Source organism: Aulonocara sp. 'chitande type north' Nkhata Bay, linkage group LG16 (assembly GCF_057382095.1).
Source record: "Aulonocara sp. 'chitande type north' Nkhata Bay isolate Kocher_YH1m ecotype deep benthic linkage group LG16, A_spYH_male_GT1.1, whole genome shotgun sequence".
NCBI lineage: Eukaryota > Metazoa > Chordata > Actinopteri > Cichliformes > Cichlidae > Aulonocara > Aulonocara sp. 'chitande type north' Nkhata Bay.
Window position 1 is genome coordinate 28,484,822 of NC_141359.1, and position 19,232 is coordinate 28,504,053.

The 19,232-nt window shown below is 39.3% G+C and overlaps 1 protein-coding gene across 3 annotated transcripts in view; it reads left to right on the top strand.

Moving 5' to 3' along the window:
• The window catches only part of erbb4b (erb-b2 receptor tyrosine kinase 4b), a 343,575-nt gene that overhangs the window by 287,959 nt on the left and 36,384 nt on the right, over nucleotides 1-19,232 (top strand). For 2 of the 3 annotated variants that reach the window (XM_086266927.1, XM_086266928.1), the window contains exons 18-20: nucleotides 1,363-1,485; nucleotides 3,445-3,543; nucleotides 11,768-11,953. In XM_086266927.1, the coding sequence (XP_086123053.1) occupies nucleotides 1,363-1,485; nucleotides 3,445-3,543; nucleotides 11,768-11,953 (408 nt within the window). The remainder of the gene's footprint in view (nucleotides 1-1,362; nucleotides 1,486-3,444; nucleotides 3,544-11,767; nucleotides 11,954-19,232) is intronic. The other variant, XM_086266929.1, reaches the window with a different exon arrangement.

The window sequence follows — 19,232 nt, forward strand, 5'->3', positions numbered from 1 at the left end:
GTATTGTCCTGGGTGTGTTTGTGGCCCCCCAGCCTACTTGTTTCCACCCTGCAGAAGCTGATTTGTTATTCCATTTAAATGAAGAATGGCTATTGTTTTTAATCAAATGGTAACCATAAGCCAGAGGGACAGAAGCTGCCAAGCACAGCCAGGCTGATTTACACTCTGTCTGTTAGGCTCTCTCTGTCCTCTCTCCCTCTCTAATCTTCCGCCCTCTCCTTTAATTCTCCTTATATTGCTCCCTCACTTATGCTTTTGCATCCTCTGACTAATTCAGCAGCTCGATTCTCCATCGCTGTCTTGTTGTTGTTTCTGCTACAGTTCCTTTCCCGCTCCACATCTTCCTTCCTCCCTCCTCGGATATAATCTTTCTGCTTCTCCTACTATTTCATCTGTTTGTTCCTCCACTTGAGCAGTAATGAGACAACAAAAATTTCAACTCCCGTTCAGCTGCCTCAATTATCTGTCTCCCCCAGTCTTTCTCTGTTTTCATCCACCTTTCTCCATCACTCTCTTCTGTTCCCATGTAGTATCGCTTTCACTTCCTTTTACCATAGAGAATGTCATAATAATGGTTCATCATAGTCTAGATTTATCTTCCTGGAAAAAAATTCCATTACAACCCTACTGTAACCACAAGTGCAGGGGCAATAAATGTAACTACAACCAGCTGTCTTGATTTTAGTAGATACACCTATGGTATCAATTTGAAACTCCAATGTCGCTTTGTTCTTGAGTCACAAGTTTTTCAGAAAATTTGACCTCTAACCCTGAGATTCAAACTCATCTGAGATTTTTAGTAGAAACACCTGTAGTATAAATTTGAAAGTCCTACGTTGCTTTGTTCTTGAGTTATCAGTGTCACAAACTTGGGTGTTCATGTTGCTTGTCCACCCACCCAGTGTGTGTGTGTACTTTTCTTACCCACTGGAACCTTCCTTAAGAGTAAATGTTGCATTTGAGTCAAACTTTTGTATGAAATTACTCTTGTTTTTCTACAATTTAAATAGTAATTTCAGTTTCATTGTTATTGTACAACCTGTTTCACTACCTGACTTCCTGGAATTTGGGTCACAGCTTTTAGAAACTGTCCTATCCTCTAAAGAAGGATTTTGCATGGAAGAAAGGTGTGTTTTATTTTGGGGTTTTATTTGTTTTGTTTTTTTCTAATATGGAAGTGTGTTCCTGAGATCCTGAGAAGCTAAATTGCATTTAATTGCTCAGCAACAAGCAATTGGACTAATCCTGTGATAAGTTGTGATGTTTTAATTTAAAGTATCATGAATTAATCTTAGTAGCTTTTGTTATGTAGATTCTAGACTTGTCTTCCAGCACTCACTGACTTATTTATTGCATTCTTAGTTGGTGGAACCTTTAACACCCAGTGGAACGGCACCCAATCAAGCCCAGCTTCGCATCCTGAAAGAAACAGAACTCAAAAGAGTCAAGATCCTCGGCTCCGGAGCTTTTGGAACTGTTTACAAGGTAAAATACAATCAAATGTGAATTAACGGTGACTATTTGCATTTTAGCTTCAAATACTTAACTGCTCCTCTACTAAAAGTGAGACCATGATGTCACATTGTGTTCACATTCTCACTTCATGAGAAAAAGACAAGAGGGACATTGCAGGATCATTAATGACAGGAAATGAGATGGAAGGCTGGAGGCGGGAGATGAAAAGAATAAGTAATAGCAGACACTGAGACCCCTGGGGTGACAGTGAAATAAGAGGTAGCTGAGGTCACCATAAGAGCAATGAAGGGTTGGGTAGAAGTTGGAAAAAAAAATCTGAAATTAGAAAAAGCAGACTTTCTCTCACTGAAATTATAATTCGTCTTTTTTTGTGTCCACCCATTCTCATTGTAGCACCTTTTTTTTAGGCCAGAGGTATGTGGCATCAGTGTATGTCCTTTTTCAAAGCAAGGTCTTGCATGCTCTCCTGGGAAATTTCAAGGCACTTCTAGACTTGTAAGGATATGCTGTATAGTCAGTTTCAAGTCTTATAGGTGAGCTATAGAACCCTGACAGGTCTTTTACAGCCAGAAGACATCAGACTTGTACCTAATCTCCATAGCTGAGAGTTCATAGGTTCAGCATTTAGACCAACTTGTAAACTGAGTGCTTTATAGGATGGCTCATACAGCTAAAACACAGTTAGTTAATTAAAGTGTAGCAATATTTAGTTTTATGTTTAATAAAACTAAGGCCACATGCTGTTCCTTGATTTGACCCATATCCATAGTTGGTGGCAATATGCTTAACTGGCTCAACTCAGCATTTCACCATTAAGAGAACAACTTGGAGCTATAGATTCTTCTGTCACATGTTCTGTCACAATGTGCAGTTCATGTGTTGCAACCCGCTCATAGATCACAAGTAATTAAATAAATTAAGAAAGGTGTGTGTAGGTCTGTATTAGTGGTGTAGCATAGTGATGGATGGCTAGGCAAGTATATGGTATACATTGTATGTGCAAAAAAAAAAAACTCAAAGGAAAACTCAAAGCAAAACAGTCCTCCCGTATCACAACTCCTGCAACACAAAACACACAAACAAGTACTAATCCCTAAAGCAGGCTGTAACATATGTAAATAATTTCATTTGTTTTCTAAACATTTTAGAATAAAATGGTAAATTCTGTGTATGGATATCTTCTCCTCCTAATGTAAAATATGTCATTTTATTCTGCAGTGTTGGCTGTAGCAGCCCGTTTGCAGATGCAGTTTTAAATAAATGTGTTGTTAATAAACTGAGGCATTTACAAACCTGTAAACCATTTTTTCCAGTTAGAACATCGATGTCCAAGCTTTCATAAAGTGTGCCCTTAAATTATTGTGCTGAATAATGATCATCTGCTGAATTATATGTAAAAGGAAACATAAAACTGCATCAAATCGATCGTCATTATCACCTAATGACGATAATTCTTTGATGGGATAGTTGTTTTTAGGCTAAGTGTGAAATCTAGGCCTTCTGTCACTCTGGATGTGTAGTCACATAAGGGTGGAACAAAGGTGGAACACATTTTAATCACTTTGAAAAAGTTGAGAGGTACTTCATTTTTCTCCTCTTTCAAATATTCCATCCACTTTGGCAGCTGTTAAATCACTTTAAACCTCCCTAAAATTAGATACTTCAAAATGATTAAATAGTTTTTCCCAAGTCTTTTTGAAGGGCGAAATAACCTTAATCGTACAGCATGCAGTTCATTTTTATAATCAGCCAGTGAGAATATGGAATGTTGTTATTTATAAAGCTGACAAAGTAGAATTTAGAGTGTAAAACGCTCAATTTATTGCGATTCCTGCTGTTCCTCGAGGAGTTATAATACTTTTTTTAAACATCATTTCTGTGAGTAGAGGATTTGTGACTGTGCAATTAGTGTAATGACTCATCATCATGTTGTGTGTGTGTATGTGTCTGTGTGCGTTTCTTCTTTAGGGTATCTGGGTCCCAGAGGGGGAAACTGTGAAAATCCCTGTTGCCATTAAAATCCTAAATGAGGCCACAGGACCCAAGGCTAATGTGGAATTCATGGATGTGAGTATCTTGAAAACAAAATCCAAAAAAAGAGACTTGACAATACAATTCAAACTCAGCTTTTATAAAGATAACATATACGCAGGTAAATTACAAGCTAAATGTAATGTAACAACCTTTTGTTCCAAAGCCTGTTAGTGACACTGTTTAAAGGTGCTGCAATTTATACTTACAGTATGTAAGGGAGCGAACACTGACCTTTTCTTTTAAAGGCCTTTAACCAGCTGTACATTGCATTCGTTGCTGACAAGTTAACTTCAGTTTAGCGCTAAACTAGCCTACAAAAGCGCTACACAGATGGTTGTAAAGTGAAATCTCTAACAACTAAAGTTGAACCCCACAAACAGCAGACTAGAAACCATAAGGGGCCTGTAGGAGCCCTACATATGCAGACATACACGCACCATGCCATGGGCTCCTAGCACAGTGCACTAGGCCCCATTTATAAAACATTCACATCTTGGCTCATTTCAAAAGGAAGAGTGAAAAAAAAATCAAAATTATTACCCTGTGATGATGCAATGCAGATGAAATAACTCATATCAACACACGTACCCATGCACGCACGCACACACACACACACACACGCACACACATTGAAAGCGACCCACTTGCACTCATGTTTTGCACTTAGTTTGACAGTCTAAAAGGAAGAGTTTTGGAGGGTTAGCATTTCTATTTTTATCACGATGTCTTTGATGAATATCCCATATGTGTTTAATTTATGTTCCAAGTGCTTTGGGAGGTTGTCTGACAATCAGAAAATCAGACAGAGAAATGAGATAACAACATGTAGGGGCAATAGAAACAGTGGAGATAACGTATATAACAGCAGAAAGGCATGTGTCCATGTGGATCTACTCATAAACTTGGTTAATTTACCTCCTAAATAGTTTTGGGGTTTCTTTTCTCTTTTTAAGAATACCTTCCATCACCTCTGTCTAGATCCACAGTGGTCTTCTAATGACTGACTGCTGAGCAGCTGGGGGCTCAAGCTTCTGCTCCAGGGAACACCAGTGGTAGTTACAAAGGGAAAGCAGAGTGCCATTCATTTCCTTTGCCATCCATTATTTTCCTGGCAGACTGGGATTTCTGACTGGTGACCTTCTAGCTGCAGGCCACTCAAAGCCCCAGTCTCACTTGCCACTGACTGTTTGAAGAATGTCACAGAGAATTGATTGTCTTTCAACATGCGTGTGTGTGTGGTTGGTTCTGTGTAGGAGTTTACCTGTGGTGCAGTAAGAGAAGGGAACCTCTCTTTTTTTATGGCTAACAATAAAATACCAACGCTGTCAGCAAGTGCTTGGCAAAAGGAAAGGGTGTTTATTCCCTGCAGTACTGGCATGTGTGTATCGATCTGCATGCATTTAGGAGTGTGCATGTTTGTGTATAAGGATAACAGCTAGAGCATGCTATTCCTTTAGTTTTGATTAAAGATAATTAAAATCTTATTTTCTTTTTTATTAATGTTTTACTCAGGTATTATTCTCCAAGGCCCTCCAATATATCAGTTTTAATAATGTGAGACATCCATACAATGCACAAAATGCAGCAATCTATAAAGCACTTCGCAACAGTGATCCACAGAAAAGAGAAAAAGTTTCAGTTTAGCTTTTTTTAAAGAAATTGTTTTACTATTATTACATATTAATACAATTCTGAAGATTTGTAACTACCTTATTTCAGTTTACCTTCATGACGAGCTACAGAAGTAGCACAAGTTTGTAAAAACAGTGTTTCCTAATGCTTGTATTTAATTGTAACAGCAAAATTACAATTCAGTGGGGATGTAAACTTTATACAGTCAGTGTACAAAAAAGAACAACCCCTGCAAATCCCTTTTTGTGTTTTATATAACTGTTATCTCAGCCCAACAGTAGTGCTTTCCAGGGCCTAAAGGGATGTTCACAGGGTTTGTTATTCACAGACATATTCTCTCTCTCTCTCTTTTTACAATACCTAACTACAACTACTACTGCCCCTACCTCTCCACTTAGTGGCTTTAAAGTCTATTGTCACAATTCCTCATGTCATGTGTTTTTCAATTAGTATAATTCTTGTATATACTTCTTTTATATATAGAAACCTCAAGAAATGCTCTTTAGGATGCTGTGGAAGTATTTTGTTTTCTGGATAATAGCTCACAGAAGGGATCTGAATAGGATGCAGGGCTAACAGATTACAGGATACCCCACTGCAGTGCTAAGTAAACACCACAATATAAATTTGCTTGTACGGAATCCTGCAGGCAGAAAGGAAAAGCCAGTCAGTCAAAGACTTTGGCCCAATTTGCCATTACCCTCAGTGTAACTATACCCATCACTGGCATGTAAACAGGGACCTCATTATGTAAGCATTGTGATAGATGAGCCATATCAGTTCTAAAATGTATAGTGGTTGCATCTCTCTGTTAGTGTTCATTGGAGCTTTATGCATTGATTCTCTCCCCAGTAAAAGCAAACGGCCACACCTGCCTGTCTTGTGTATTTTGGCGTATACCTACCCACCCGATGATGAATTTTCAATTGTTGTAAAGTTGCAGGTGAGCAAATTTACGCCTGTTTCTGTCTTTTGGAGAGTTTCTATACCATGGGATTAATAGGGGTCTGTTAGTGTTTATGTTGCAATCATATGCAATATTACAAGCTTCAGGTATAGTTGCTTTGTGTCTACATACTGTAGAGTATAACAGAAAGATTTCATAATACACAACATCAGCACAAAGAAACCATTGCTCTATATTTAAAGGCAAATATTCCTGATTTGCAGCAATCTGACCTTGGTCTATTTACTACATTTTTTTGCTTACTACATAGAATGCTGACAATCTCAAAGTACGAAGTCACTTTGATGTCAAGGTTTTGAATAAAATTGCACTGTTTTTGACTGAGTGGAACCTTGCTGTTCACTTCAAGAGGAACTTCAACCTTAAACAGAATAAGGGGTCCTATGATCTTTGGCAGTTCAGTCTATACTGGTAAACATGATGAATTTTCTAGAAGTGTGAGTCTGGCATTTGTCTTCTGACATTCTGACCCAGTACAACATATTGTGAAAAAGGTGCTAGTGTGTATATGCAGTGGCTTGCAAAAGTATTCCGCCCCCTTGAACTTTTCCTACATTTTGTCACATTACAGCCACAAACATGAATCAATTTTATTGGAATTCCACGTGAAAGACCAACACAAAGTGGTGCACACGTGAGAAGTGGAATGAAAATCATACATGATTCCAAACATTTTTTACATATAAATAACTGCAAAGTGGGGTGTGCGTAATTATTCAGCCCCCTGAGTCAATACTTTGTAGAACCACCTTTTGCTGCAATTACAGCCACCAGTCTTTTAGGGTATGTCTCTACCAGCTTTGCACATCTACAGACTGAAATCTTTGCCCATTCTTCTTTGCAAAACAGCTCCAGCTCAGATTAGATGGACAGCGTTTGTGAACAGCAGTTTTCAGATCTTGCCACAGATTCTTGATTGGATTTAGATCTGGACTTTGACTGGGCCATTCTAACACATGGATATGTTTTGTTTTAAACCATTCCATTGTTGCCCTGGCTTTATGTTTAGGGTCGTTGTCCTGCTGGAAGGTGAACCTCTGCCCCAGTCTCAAGTCTTTTGCAGACTCCAAGAGGTTTTCTTCCAGGATTGCCCTGTATTTGGCTCCATCCATCTTCCCATCAACTCTGACCAGCTTCCCTGTCCCTGCTGAAGAGAAGCACCCCCAGAGCATGATGCTGCCACCACCATATTTGACAGTGGGGATGGTGTGTTCAGAGTGATGTGCAGTTAGTTTTCCGCCACACATAGCGTTTTGCATTTTGGCCAAAAAGTTCCATTTTGGTCTCATCTGACCAGAGCAGCTTCTTCCACATGTTTACTGTGTCCCCCACATGGCTTGTGGCAAACTGCAAACGGGACATCTTATGGTTTTCTGTTAACAATGGCTTTCTTCTTGCCACTCTTCCATAAAGGCCAACTTTGTGCAGTGCACAACTAATAGTTGTCCTATGGACAGATTCCCCCACCTGAGCTGTAGATCTCTGCAGCCTGTCCAGAGTCACCATGGGCCTCTTGGCTGCATTTCTGATCAGCGCTCTCCTTGTTCGGCCTGTGAGTTTAGGTGGACGGCCTTGTCTTTGTAGGTTTACAGTTGTGCCATACTCCTTCCATTTCTGAATGATCGCTTCAACAGTGCTCCGTGGGATGTTCAAGGCTTGGGAAATCTTTTTGTAGCCTAAGCCTGCTTTAAATTTCTCAATAACTTTGAGAAATTTAAACACACACACACACACACATATATGTATATATATATATATATATATATATATATTTTTTTTTTTTTCCCCCTATAGGAGATGTTTCAGGAGTACGTTAGGTGTTTGGCCATTTAGTACCTGTACATATAGTGGATGTACAGTAGATCCACAGGATCTCGTCTCAAATTTTTGGAGATGATGTGGTTCTGTTGCTTTCAACAGGTGGTTGTCCCCAAGTCCCACTGGAGTGGAATGACAATAATGGTGTTCAGCGTTAAAGGGTAAAGTGTCCACTCCGTTCAGGGACTAGTTGCTGTCCCAAGTGGAGGCGTGAAAGTGTGTTGGATATTATAAGAGATTATGTCCCTCAGCTGGACTAGGAAGCCTCTGTGTTCCCCTGGATGAGTAGGAGGAGATACCTGGGGAGAGGGAGGTCTGGACTCCAAGTATACACCAAGTGAACCAAAATGTCTTCCTAAAGAAATCACATCCGAAGCTACAACCATTCGGTGTAGGGCAGGAGCAATAGAAGTAATATAAGATGATTAGTTTAAATTTTGTGACCTCTGAATATTTATGGTAAAAGGTAACAGAATGCAAAACATACTTAGCTACCCAAAGATGGTCAGATCAAACTTTAGCATACATCTGGCAGTTAAGTTGGATTGTGGTCTGATCACCACTCTGGAGTTCATTTTGAGATCACTGCCTCCAAAGGGTCTCAGTTCAACTGTTGTGAACCGGACCAAATGCGATTGCACAAATGAACTTCACCAGGGAAAATGAGCCAGAGTTTGATTTAAATTGATTAGGCAGCAAAGGTGTGAAAACACCCTTAGACCATCTAAAGCTTGACTTCAGCAGATGACAGAAATCAGTTATGGTCAGTCCAAAACTGAAGTCCTCGATAACACAGGAAGATATGTGCACCAGTTTCCAAAAAACATACATATGTTTCAGAATCTTAGTTCTCTGTTCCCACAGTGAATATTCTGACACATTCCACATGCACAAACAAGCCATAAAACAATCATGAAAGAATGCAGAATAGCCTGACCTATGAGGAAATGTTGTTTTGAGTATGAATTTTATTTAGGGAAAGAAACATTCAAACTCTTATCAAACTGATAGAAGTGAAAGAGAAAGTTTAAAAATTACCTTTGTGAGAGTGGTTCATCTCAGTTTTGGTGACACAGCAAGAAGAAGTAAGAAATAAGGGGGGAAGACAAGACACTGTCAGAGATGATCACCCACGACTGCAGACCTGCTGATGGTTCCAACACCATCATTAAGTTTGCAGATGACACCACGGTGATTGGCCTCATCAGTGACAACGATGAGGCCGCCTACAGGGAGGAGGTGGATCGTCTGGCTGAGTGGTGCGACAGAAACAACCTGCTGCTTAACACCGAGAAGACCAAGGAGCTCATCGTGGACTACAGGAGGAATGCTGACCCACATCCACCCATCCACATTAAGGGGACGGCTGTGGAGCGTGTGAGCAGCTTCAAGTTCCTGGGAGTCCACATCTCCGAGGATCTCACCTGGACGACCAACTGCTCCAAGCTGGTCAAGAAGGCTCACCAGCGCCTCTTCTTCTTGAGGACTCTGAGGAAGAACCACCTGTCCTCAGACATCCTGGTGAACTTCTATCGCTGCACCATCGAGAGCATCCTGACCAACTGTATAACAGTCGGGAACTGCTCTGCCTCGGACCGGAAGGCGTTGCAGAGGGTCGTGAAAACTGCCCAGCGCATCGCCGGAGCACCACTTCCTGCCATAAAAGACATCTACAGGAAGCGGTGTCTGAAAAGGGCTGGGAAAATCATCAAAGACCCCAGTCACCCATCACATGGACTCTTCACCCTCCTGCCCTCTGGGAGGCGCCACAGGAGCCTCCGGACTAAGACCACCAGGTACCGGAACAGCTTCTTCCCCACAGCTGTCAGACTCCTGAACTCTGCCTCCTGACATCTGACCCACGTTAAACTCATGGACTGAACATACACACACCCACAATGGACAACTGTACCCTCAAACACAATAATAACATGGACTGAACCACCACTCACAACCACTAGCACTTTATATAGCCTCTGTAGAAACTATCTACACCCTCACTTATCTTAACTGCACTACTGTATAGCTCTGTGTAAATAATCATTCTGTACATTCGATAATTTTTAATCCTACAACTGTTTACAACTTGCATAGTTCCCATTTCTGTATAGCTGTATATCCCAGATTCTGTAAAGTTATTTATTTCATATTCTGTATAGTTTTTCATATTTATATCCTGTTCATATCCTGTACATAGCTTGTACTCACTACAGCCTGTACATACTTATAGTTATAGAATATTCACAACATACTTCATACCGTGTACATTATAACATACCATAATAGACCCATTTCTGTAATATACTCACATATCTATATTATTGCTAATATATATTGTAATATATCTATATCACTAAAGCACTTCTGGATGGATGCAAACTGCATTTCGTTGCCCTGTACCTGTGCATGTGCAATGACAATAAAGTTGAATTCTATTCTAATTCTATTCTATGATAAATGTGTGTTCAAGAGGCTCGTCTGAGCTAACATTAAGGTTGACGTAAATATCACAAAACACAGCCGATACCCAAATCTGTGTGTTGCCTTTGCTTCTTGGCCACCAAGAAAAACAATGGCATAAAAGCATTCATGGTCTTACAAATTTGATTTTAACTAGTGAAATCTTTGTTTAATGGAATCCCTGCAGCAACAAATATTGACAGATGAAAGGGAACAACATCAAGCTACAATAACATTTGTTTTAGTTTAAATCGCTCATCTAAAAGCAGACACAGAAACTTTGTTACATATGAAGCTGAAGTTTACTGCATTAGTCCAGAGTAGCTGACTCTTTGTAGCAGGCCATGAGTAGAGGCTGGCACAAGGTTCAGAAATGAGTTGGCTTGGAGACCTAACTGGTGTAATAATAAGGAGTTGACCTGAAGTACAGGAGCATTACAAAAGAACTAAATTGTTTAGAGACCAAAATGCAAGAGCTAGAATTTGGCCATCACACATGTATCACATGGGATACTGAACATGGAGTGAAGAGACTTGATGTGAAGATGAGTCTCAGGTGTGCCAGTTCAGTGAGCGTTGTGAGTGCTGGAGTTGCCAGAACCAGCACTCGCACCAGACAGCCAAGGCTGTTTCCAGGTTATTTTCAAAAGAGTGTCACACTGTAGACTAAAACAAGACATCAGAATAAATATAAAATTGGTGCTGAAAACACAATTTTCAGGCTTGTGTCCTAATGCAGGTGTATTATTTTAAAAGGGAGGCTGTACAAAAACATCATTTAGCATTAAATTCTTCTTTGGCTAAAGTGAAAGGGAAGCTTATTATACTTGTGGGGTGATGCCACATGTGCTGCTCCACTCAATATGTCCCTGCAGACAAAGAAAAACAGACAGGAACTATGAGGAAGAGATGAATAGAAATGTGAAGAGAGAGAGAGAGATGTGCTGCTAGGATCCTAGTCATTTTTTTTAATGTAGTGGTCTCCTCAGGTATGTAATTAGCATTCCCAGTAAGAAAATACTTCTTGAAACTCAACTTGTAATTCAGGCTGTGAAAAGTGCCATCTTCTTATCCATTCACAATTTGGAGAACTAAAAGAAAAAACATTTCTTTTATTATTAAATAAAAAAATATTACCAGTAGAAAGAAAAACACAAATAAATACATTTCAGTCTTTTCTGCAGCCAAATTGTTTTGGCACAGTTTACCTCATACCCATCACACAATCTGACATGTTTCTAATAAATAGCATATTTTTTATGTGTTTATTGAAAATGACGACTGTTGGAAATAAACATTGCTGACATACTGTTACAGATTAAAACAGCCACCTGTAATCATTACCCTCCACATGCCTGAGTGTATATCTGTGTCATTCAGGAGGCTCTGATCATGGCTAGCATGGAGCACCCGCACCTGGTCCGACTGCTGGGTGTCTGCTTGAGTCCGACAATCCAGCTGGTCACACAGCTGATGCCTCACGGATGCCTGCTCGACTATGTCCACGAGCACAAAGACAACATTGGATCACAGCTATTGCTCAATTGGTGTGTCCAGATAGCCAAGGTAAGGAAACTGAGCCATTATTACCTATTTAAGTATAAAATACACGATTTGCTAATATGGTCTGTGTATTTACTTTCTAAGTGATATTTGGTGATAAACCTAGTGCGTGGTTTGAGTGGCATTCTGGTTCATTCATCAAGGGTTTTTATTGAATGCATGCTTGAATTTGCTTTGGAAAACAACTACGGTACTGTTCTATTATGTTTCAAGCGATAGAGGCCAAATGCATTACAACATAATTTCTAAACTGAGAAAAAAAAATGTGTTTATGTTAGTCCGTAGCACATGGCCGCAAGCCATGGACAACTGAGTGGCTATTGGTAAAGTGTGAGTGTTTATGGATTCAGCAGCAGACACCGGCACTTCCGTTTCCTCGTCTCTATGTAGAAGTGAAGTAAATAATTCAAAGTCTTACTTAACTTTAGTGGGGGAAGTGTGGAATGCAGGAAATATGTTATAGTATCATGGAGTTTATTACAAATTCTTAGAATTTTGTTGTCAGTATCAATAGCTGACAGAAACACATGAAGTCATATGAAAAAGGTTTTCACTGGAGTCTGTGCAGTACCTTTACTGCTTTCATGGAAAATAAGAGAGCCAAATGCTTCTACTTCAGTACTCTTGATTAACGGGATCATCAGCAAAGTTCGGGCAGGCTGCTGGTCTCAAGCATTTAGATTAGTGTCAACACAATGCGACAACCTCCCCAGGGGTGGAAGCAAATTCACCCCAAGATCAAATTGTACAGCACTCAAAAAAATTGCAAGAAACCCAAGAGCTACATCTCTGACTGGTCTCAGTTAGCATGTTAAATGTTAAAGTTCATGACGGTAACATTGGAAAAAAGTGGAACAAGTGTGAGTCATTTGGAAGGGTTTCTGGGAGAATTCCCCGGCCTCTAAAAAGAAAATGGCAGCAATGCAGCTTAGGTTTGCATACTTGCATCTAAACAAATCACAAAACCTCTCGAGACCAAATTATTGACTTTCATGCACAGTAGTGGAAGGGTGAACAATTGTTTTGCAACCAAGGGAGCTGGGCACCTTAGTGTTACTGACTTGACCATGAACATGTTTGTATACCAAGGCATTTTGGAGTAAAGTGTTTACCCCAAGCCAGCTCAGTCATGCAACAGGACATTGATCCCAAGCACAACAGCAAATCTACAGCAAAATGGGTGAAAAGAAAAGAATTAAGGTGTTGCAATGGCCCTGTCAGAGGCCAAACCTCAACCTGATTCAAAATATTATGGCTGGGCTTTCAGAGAGCTGTACAAAACACAATGAAATGAGGCAACAGTGGAAAATAGTGTTGGGTCAAAAATCTTCCACAGTGATATGAGAAACTGATAAAGTCACACAGACAATTATTACTTCAAGTTATTCGTTGTTGTTCTACAAGCTACTGAATCATAGGCTGTATGATGATGTAGGTATTCACAGGACTGCGGAGTCCTATGAAAACGTTCTGTTTCTTATGACTGTGTTAATGTGTCCGGTTTTCCCATGTCTGTGATTAAATCTCCAAATATCTTGCATTTTTTGAGTGGTTCATGAAATTGTCATACACACCGAAAAATAACAGGTTAAAAAGCCAGGAGAATCCGAATGAAAATGGAAAATGGCTTAGTAATCCCTGTAGTCCCTGATTTTATATCTTAGACAAAATTTTCAATTGCTGTTTTTGGCTACATCAGCAGCAGGCTTTGCCCAAGTGAGTTGCCAAGGGAAAATATTAAACCATCAGTTAAATTTGGGACACAGTTGTGATCACACCACATATAAAGTGCTTTTTATTTAACACCAAAGGCGATCATAGCTTGCATTTAGTCTTGCCATGCCGCTGCTGACAAACCCCCAGGCTGTGTAACATTTTCATGGTATAGAATTAATCATACAAATTACGTTGTCAAAAAACAATGAGATAAGCTACATGTACATGAATAAATATATGCCTGCTGTGAACAGTTGTCAACATGGAGAGATTTATAATTCATAAAGGGTAGATATGATAATGTATTATTTACCACTGTGTTGTGTTACAGTGTGTCCCATGCATATATTGTTTTGTGTTTTCAATAATTGGCTACCGCTCCTGGAGACTCAAATAGCCACCAGGGGCCTCGGTTAATAAGGTGCACACCCTTGAGTTGACACAAACACAAATTGTCCTTCATAAATACAAAAAGAATTCTCTGAATGAGACTCATAATAACGTCTATCTAAACTTGCGTCTTGAAAATACACATTTTTTATTCTGTTTATCTTCAGCGCACGCACTCTTGCAGCCTCACATGGCTATTAAGGTTCTTGCAAGTGACAGGGCTCCATTCTGAGGCAACATCCCTGTGGTCCTCCCTCTCAGTCAAGGCCATGATCATAGCTGTAGATTATTAATGGAGTGATCTGTCATGAGAGCCATACTAATGAGCATATTCATCAGAGCCACCGCATACGCAGAGCTATGATGCCCAGAATTTTGTTTTATACTTGCATGTTCTGTTACTAAGAATCATTTTCTCTTCCCTATGACTTTTTGGTTTTTGACTCTCTGAATCCAACAGCACTCTCTTCCATATGTTGTAGTTGTGATGTGAGTAATTTAGAACTGATCTGGCTACTGCTAAGTAAAAAAAAAAAGGATTATTCTGCTGTTTTTCTGTGGTAAGCACAGTGCAGTCTGAAATGCTGTTTCCAGTCAATCTGGACAGCTTCTTGGAGAAGTTTTACACAAGGGGCTTGATGAATAGCTTTGTCTTTATATTAGTGTGATGGGTGAAATGTGGAAACAGCTCAACCATCACACTAATTTGCCTGGGAAGGGAAGTGAAATCCACTTGTAGACTTTGTCATATGTTTAGTCAGTTCTGGCTCTACACAACTGAATACAAGGACTACAATACAGAGTGATAACTGTGATATAAATAAGTGTTATATCTTAATGATTAAATCAGGCATTGGAATGCAGCTGACAAGAGGAGGACTTTAAACTGTCTACCACCTCAAACAAAGTCGCCACTATGAATTTATTATTGGTAAGCCATACAAAAGGTTATACTATAGAACACGTGTTCATGGGCACATTGAGTCTAATGTGCACATGATCTAAGAGGATAACAAGCAGGCCTGCACTGTTGTGAACACAACACCACACAATTTTCATATTGTCTCTTGGCCTTGCATATTACTTATTATTTTCACTTCCCAGTGTTTTCCTTTAACCATGCTAGCAGATCGGCTCCAATGGTCTCTTTCAAGTTGAAGTAATGGCCTTCCTTTGTGTGTTCTCCCTTTGCCCGAGTCGGTTTTCTCAAGGCTTCTCTTAAAGTTCAAAGACTGTTCAGTGTTTCTCGAAAGAATCTCCACCTCTAAAGTAAGACAGATTTTTTTTTTTTTTTTTTTAAAGAAAAAGAAAGTTAAGTTAAATCACAGATAATCATGGACTGGATCCTACTATGAGTTTGACATTAAGTGGAAAAAATTGAAATGTGTGAAGGACTGCCATCAAACTTGGGACAGGCAGTAATTTACCCACTGGAACATATTTCTATCTGTCTGCTGAAGTTTCATCGAGCCACTAAGCTCTTAAAAAGAAAAAGAAAAAATCACATAAAAAAATCAGACTAAGACTGACAAGCTGGCAATGTCTATTCTAAGAAAAGATCGAGGAAATATTGCGTGAATTGTACTGAAATTCTTTAAGCCTTTTAGCTTATTCAACTTTCTGTCAACTACATCTTTCTGCATCAATCTTTGTCAGAGCAGAAGAAGGTGGTTGGATGCAGTTAACCCTCTCCAGGCAGGCGTTGCAGATTTGCAACAGTTAAATACTAACAACCTGATTACCTCACATACATATTTTATGAGTTTTTTTTACTCAGAAGTACCACTGCAGGACTTGGTTGTGCATTAGCAACAAAAAGTTTAATTTGAGCCTGAGAGGGTTAAAAGGATTGACACTGATCACGTGGAGGACATATAGTCTGTTCTATTTAAATGTCTTTTTCCTAGTGCGTAACTTTTGATTTTTGTCTTGCTTTTTGTCTTCTACGGTGTCTCACATATATATCCCTATTACTTATTGCTATAGCTACCAAGACTGTCAGCAAGGACTTCTTGTTGAGACACTCAACAAGAATACCGAAGCCAATCAAAATGTGGGATATTTTCTCAAGATATGGGACAGTAGATACAAATGCTGTGCAGTCTCACATAGAGTGGGATATCTGCTCATGCTAGGTTGCAGTGTTTATACTCCCAGAAGTCCAACACTGCTTTTTTGCAAAGCAGCTAGTGTGCAAATGATCCACACAAGGTGTCCTTGGTCCTTGGCATTTGCTTGGTTGTGGCAATGGTGACACTTGTCTCAATCCGAATAAATCACAAGTCCTGGTTTAGCATCAGATTTAAGTGCTAGCGATTAATGCATTAATAACGCATCTGTAATCACTGTGTTAAAAAGTTCAATTAAAATGTGACAAGAAGTGTCTGTATGATGCCATCGAGCTTGTGATTTTTTATTTTATTTAACAGCTCGGTGTCCCATTAACTATAAGACTTGTCTCAGTATCAAGTAGTGACAGCAATTCAATGCCACATTTTGGACAACGTTACGCTGTAGGAATGCCTCGCCGAGCCAAGCATTATAGTAGAAATTCTTTACTGAATACACCACCACCTTTTCTACTTCTTTTGTCAACATTGCTGGCCTGGGTTGCCTCCAAGTCAGTGATTGTGTGAATGTGTGTGTGGTGAGAGGGCCACACTGTGTGTTTCACAGGGTCATTTCTCAGTGTAAACCAGACTAGGCAAACATGCTTCTCTCCAACTCATTACATACATCCCCAGGGTTCCAATGAAAACTCAGTTCACCCATTTCCCCAGTCTACTTTGTCTTTTCTCCCTCTCCTGTCTGTATTTATTTCAGTATGTGAATCTCCAATTTTTCTTTTTCTATACCTCTTGTCTGAGCACTGTAGAAAGAAGAATATACCCTAGGCTCCCATGGATGCTTATTTTTGTTTGCAATCTTTTGTTGGTACAAATATTGGACTCTCTATTCTCATGTCAGTAATAAGGCAGTGTTGACTCACCATACGCAGATCTCTGTGATAAACTACCCACTGGCTGGTTGTTTTATTTTTCCCTTTGAGCCCACTTTGTAAAGCCATGTTCCTATAAGCAACTAGTGCTACATAGATTTGTTACTGTGCTGTATATGGCACAGCCCGACTTTGTATGTGTTTAACATATATTAACAGTGGCTATATAAAGGGAATAGTATTATAATTAGTGGTAATAGGAGGAGGAGTAGCAGCAGCAGTACTACTTTTTAAAAATTATTTAATGATTTTGTATTTTGATTTATTGCCTAGTAGTCATGATTGGAAGCAAAAATTTAAATAAAAATTTTTTTTGGCGAGACACAATTTTTCAAGGGCACCATCGACCTCAGGGCTAAGATCTGCTCTTGGACTAATGTGAAAACCTTAATAAATTAAAATGACTGCAGCAGTGTTTTTGGTTTTCCTCTTTTCTTTTTTTGAAGGAAGTGATTGTGGTAGCCTAGCAGGGGGTGCACTCCTTACTCTTAAATTTAAATTCAAATGGACAATGTTTCAATTAAACTTGAGAAGTGATTAAAACAGACATGAAGATGCGCTTAAATTAAACAAGCTAATATTTACCCATGGGAATCGGAGGTGTGGATGGGGGGGGGGGTTATATTCTGGTCGCTAACATTAAATCATATAGTTATTTATGTAATCATGAAAGACCACCGCAAAAAAAAAGAAAAAAGAGCTTCAGAATTAATTAGATTGGACATGAAAGAGAAGGAGACGGTAAGAGCAAGAGAGGAAGAGAGATAGGCGGACACTTGTTGACGTTTCTAAGGTTTGGTAGTATCAAAGGCTCGATGCTTGTGATCTGCGCCGCGCTCCATGTCTTAACATGAGGTTTGAGAGCAAGGGTGCTATCTGCCAAAGCTTGCTTGGAATCAAACATCTGAATGCAATTTGAATGCTTTGCTTTGAGAAACAGAGGGGAGAGAAAGAGGAGAGCATTTGATAGTCTGTGTAAAAACTGAAACAGGGATAGCTGAGATCTGGAGATTCTACTGATATTGCCCTGGTAAAGATCCATCTTCATTTTTTTTTTAATTGTAGGACTGTCTTGAAACATGTTGCACCCTGTATTCAACATGTTGTTGTAATTGTCAGTGTATCCAAATAAAAATGAAATCATAATTGATACAGGGAGCCCTATCTGCAGAGATACTGATATCTCTTGATTAGGGGTTTAATGGAAATCCAACACATTAGCATATACAGCATATACTGTTTGCATATTAATTACAGGTTTCGATCATTTTATTTATGAGTCAACTAGAAGTGTCATTCTGAGAAACTGCTGCCTTTTGCCATATAGAGTTTATTTGCTCACTACCAATCAGGCAGAAGTTGACACACATCAAATGCATTTAGGTTTGTATTCACTGCTGTGTGCAGACAGCGTTTTTTGTTGTCTAATGAACATTTCATTGTTAACTATTTTGATAATATTCATTAGTTCTTTTGAACAGTACACAGTTGTCCTTTTGGCCACAATGAGACACATGGGTAATACCTGAGAATAATACCAGATGCCTTAAAAATTTAAAAGCATGTAATTTAAAATCAGAAATATCTTTAAACTCAAGATGTCACCACATAATGAGCTAGCTAGTAAAACATCTCGAGTAAAATCACTTACTGGGGTTTTGAAATAATAACCTGCAGTTGTATTACTGTTTTTTATTTATAGCTGTGAAAATACTGTTTTGCTTTCACCTGGTTGGGGTCTTTGCTCCAAATGAATAGGAAAAAAATCGAATAATCGTGAGGTTGATAGACTGACTGGTGCAGCATCAGTGGCAGTGTAGATGTTGTGTTGGAACATGGTGAAAAGGTTGTTGAGCCTGAGGCATTAGCTCAGGATTTGCCAGTCTTCCTGCTTTCAAATTCTCACATACAGCACGGTGACAAGCTTTGGTTTGTTAAAGAAAGAATAGAACATGGATACGAGCAGCCAAAAGGTATTTTAAGTTAGAATAGCTGTGTCTTTACATCAAAAGGTGCTAATTTGATTGGTTTAGGCATACAATTAGTATTACGTCCTTGCTGCCTTCCTCTGCAGGCATTTTTGGATCATGTAACTGGGAACAGGAGGGGAGGGCAGAACACATTGTAAGGATTACATTTCCCATCTGGACAGGGAATGCCTTGGGATTTTCCCAGGAA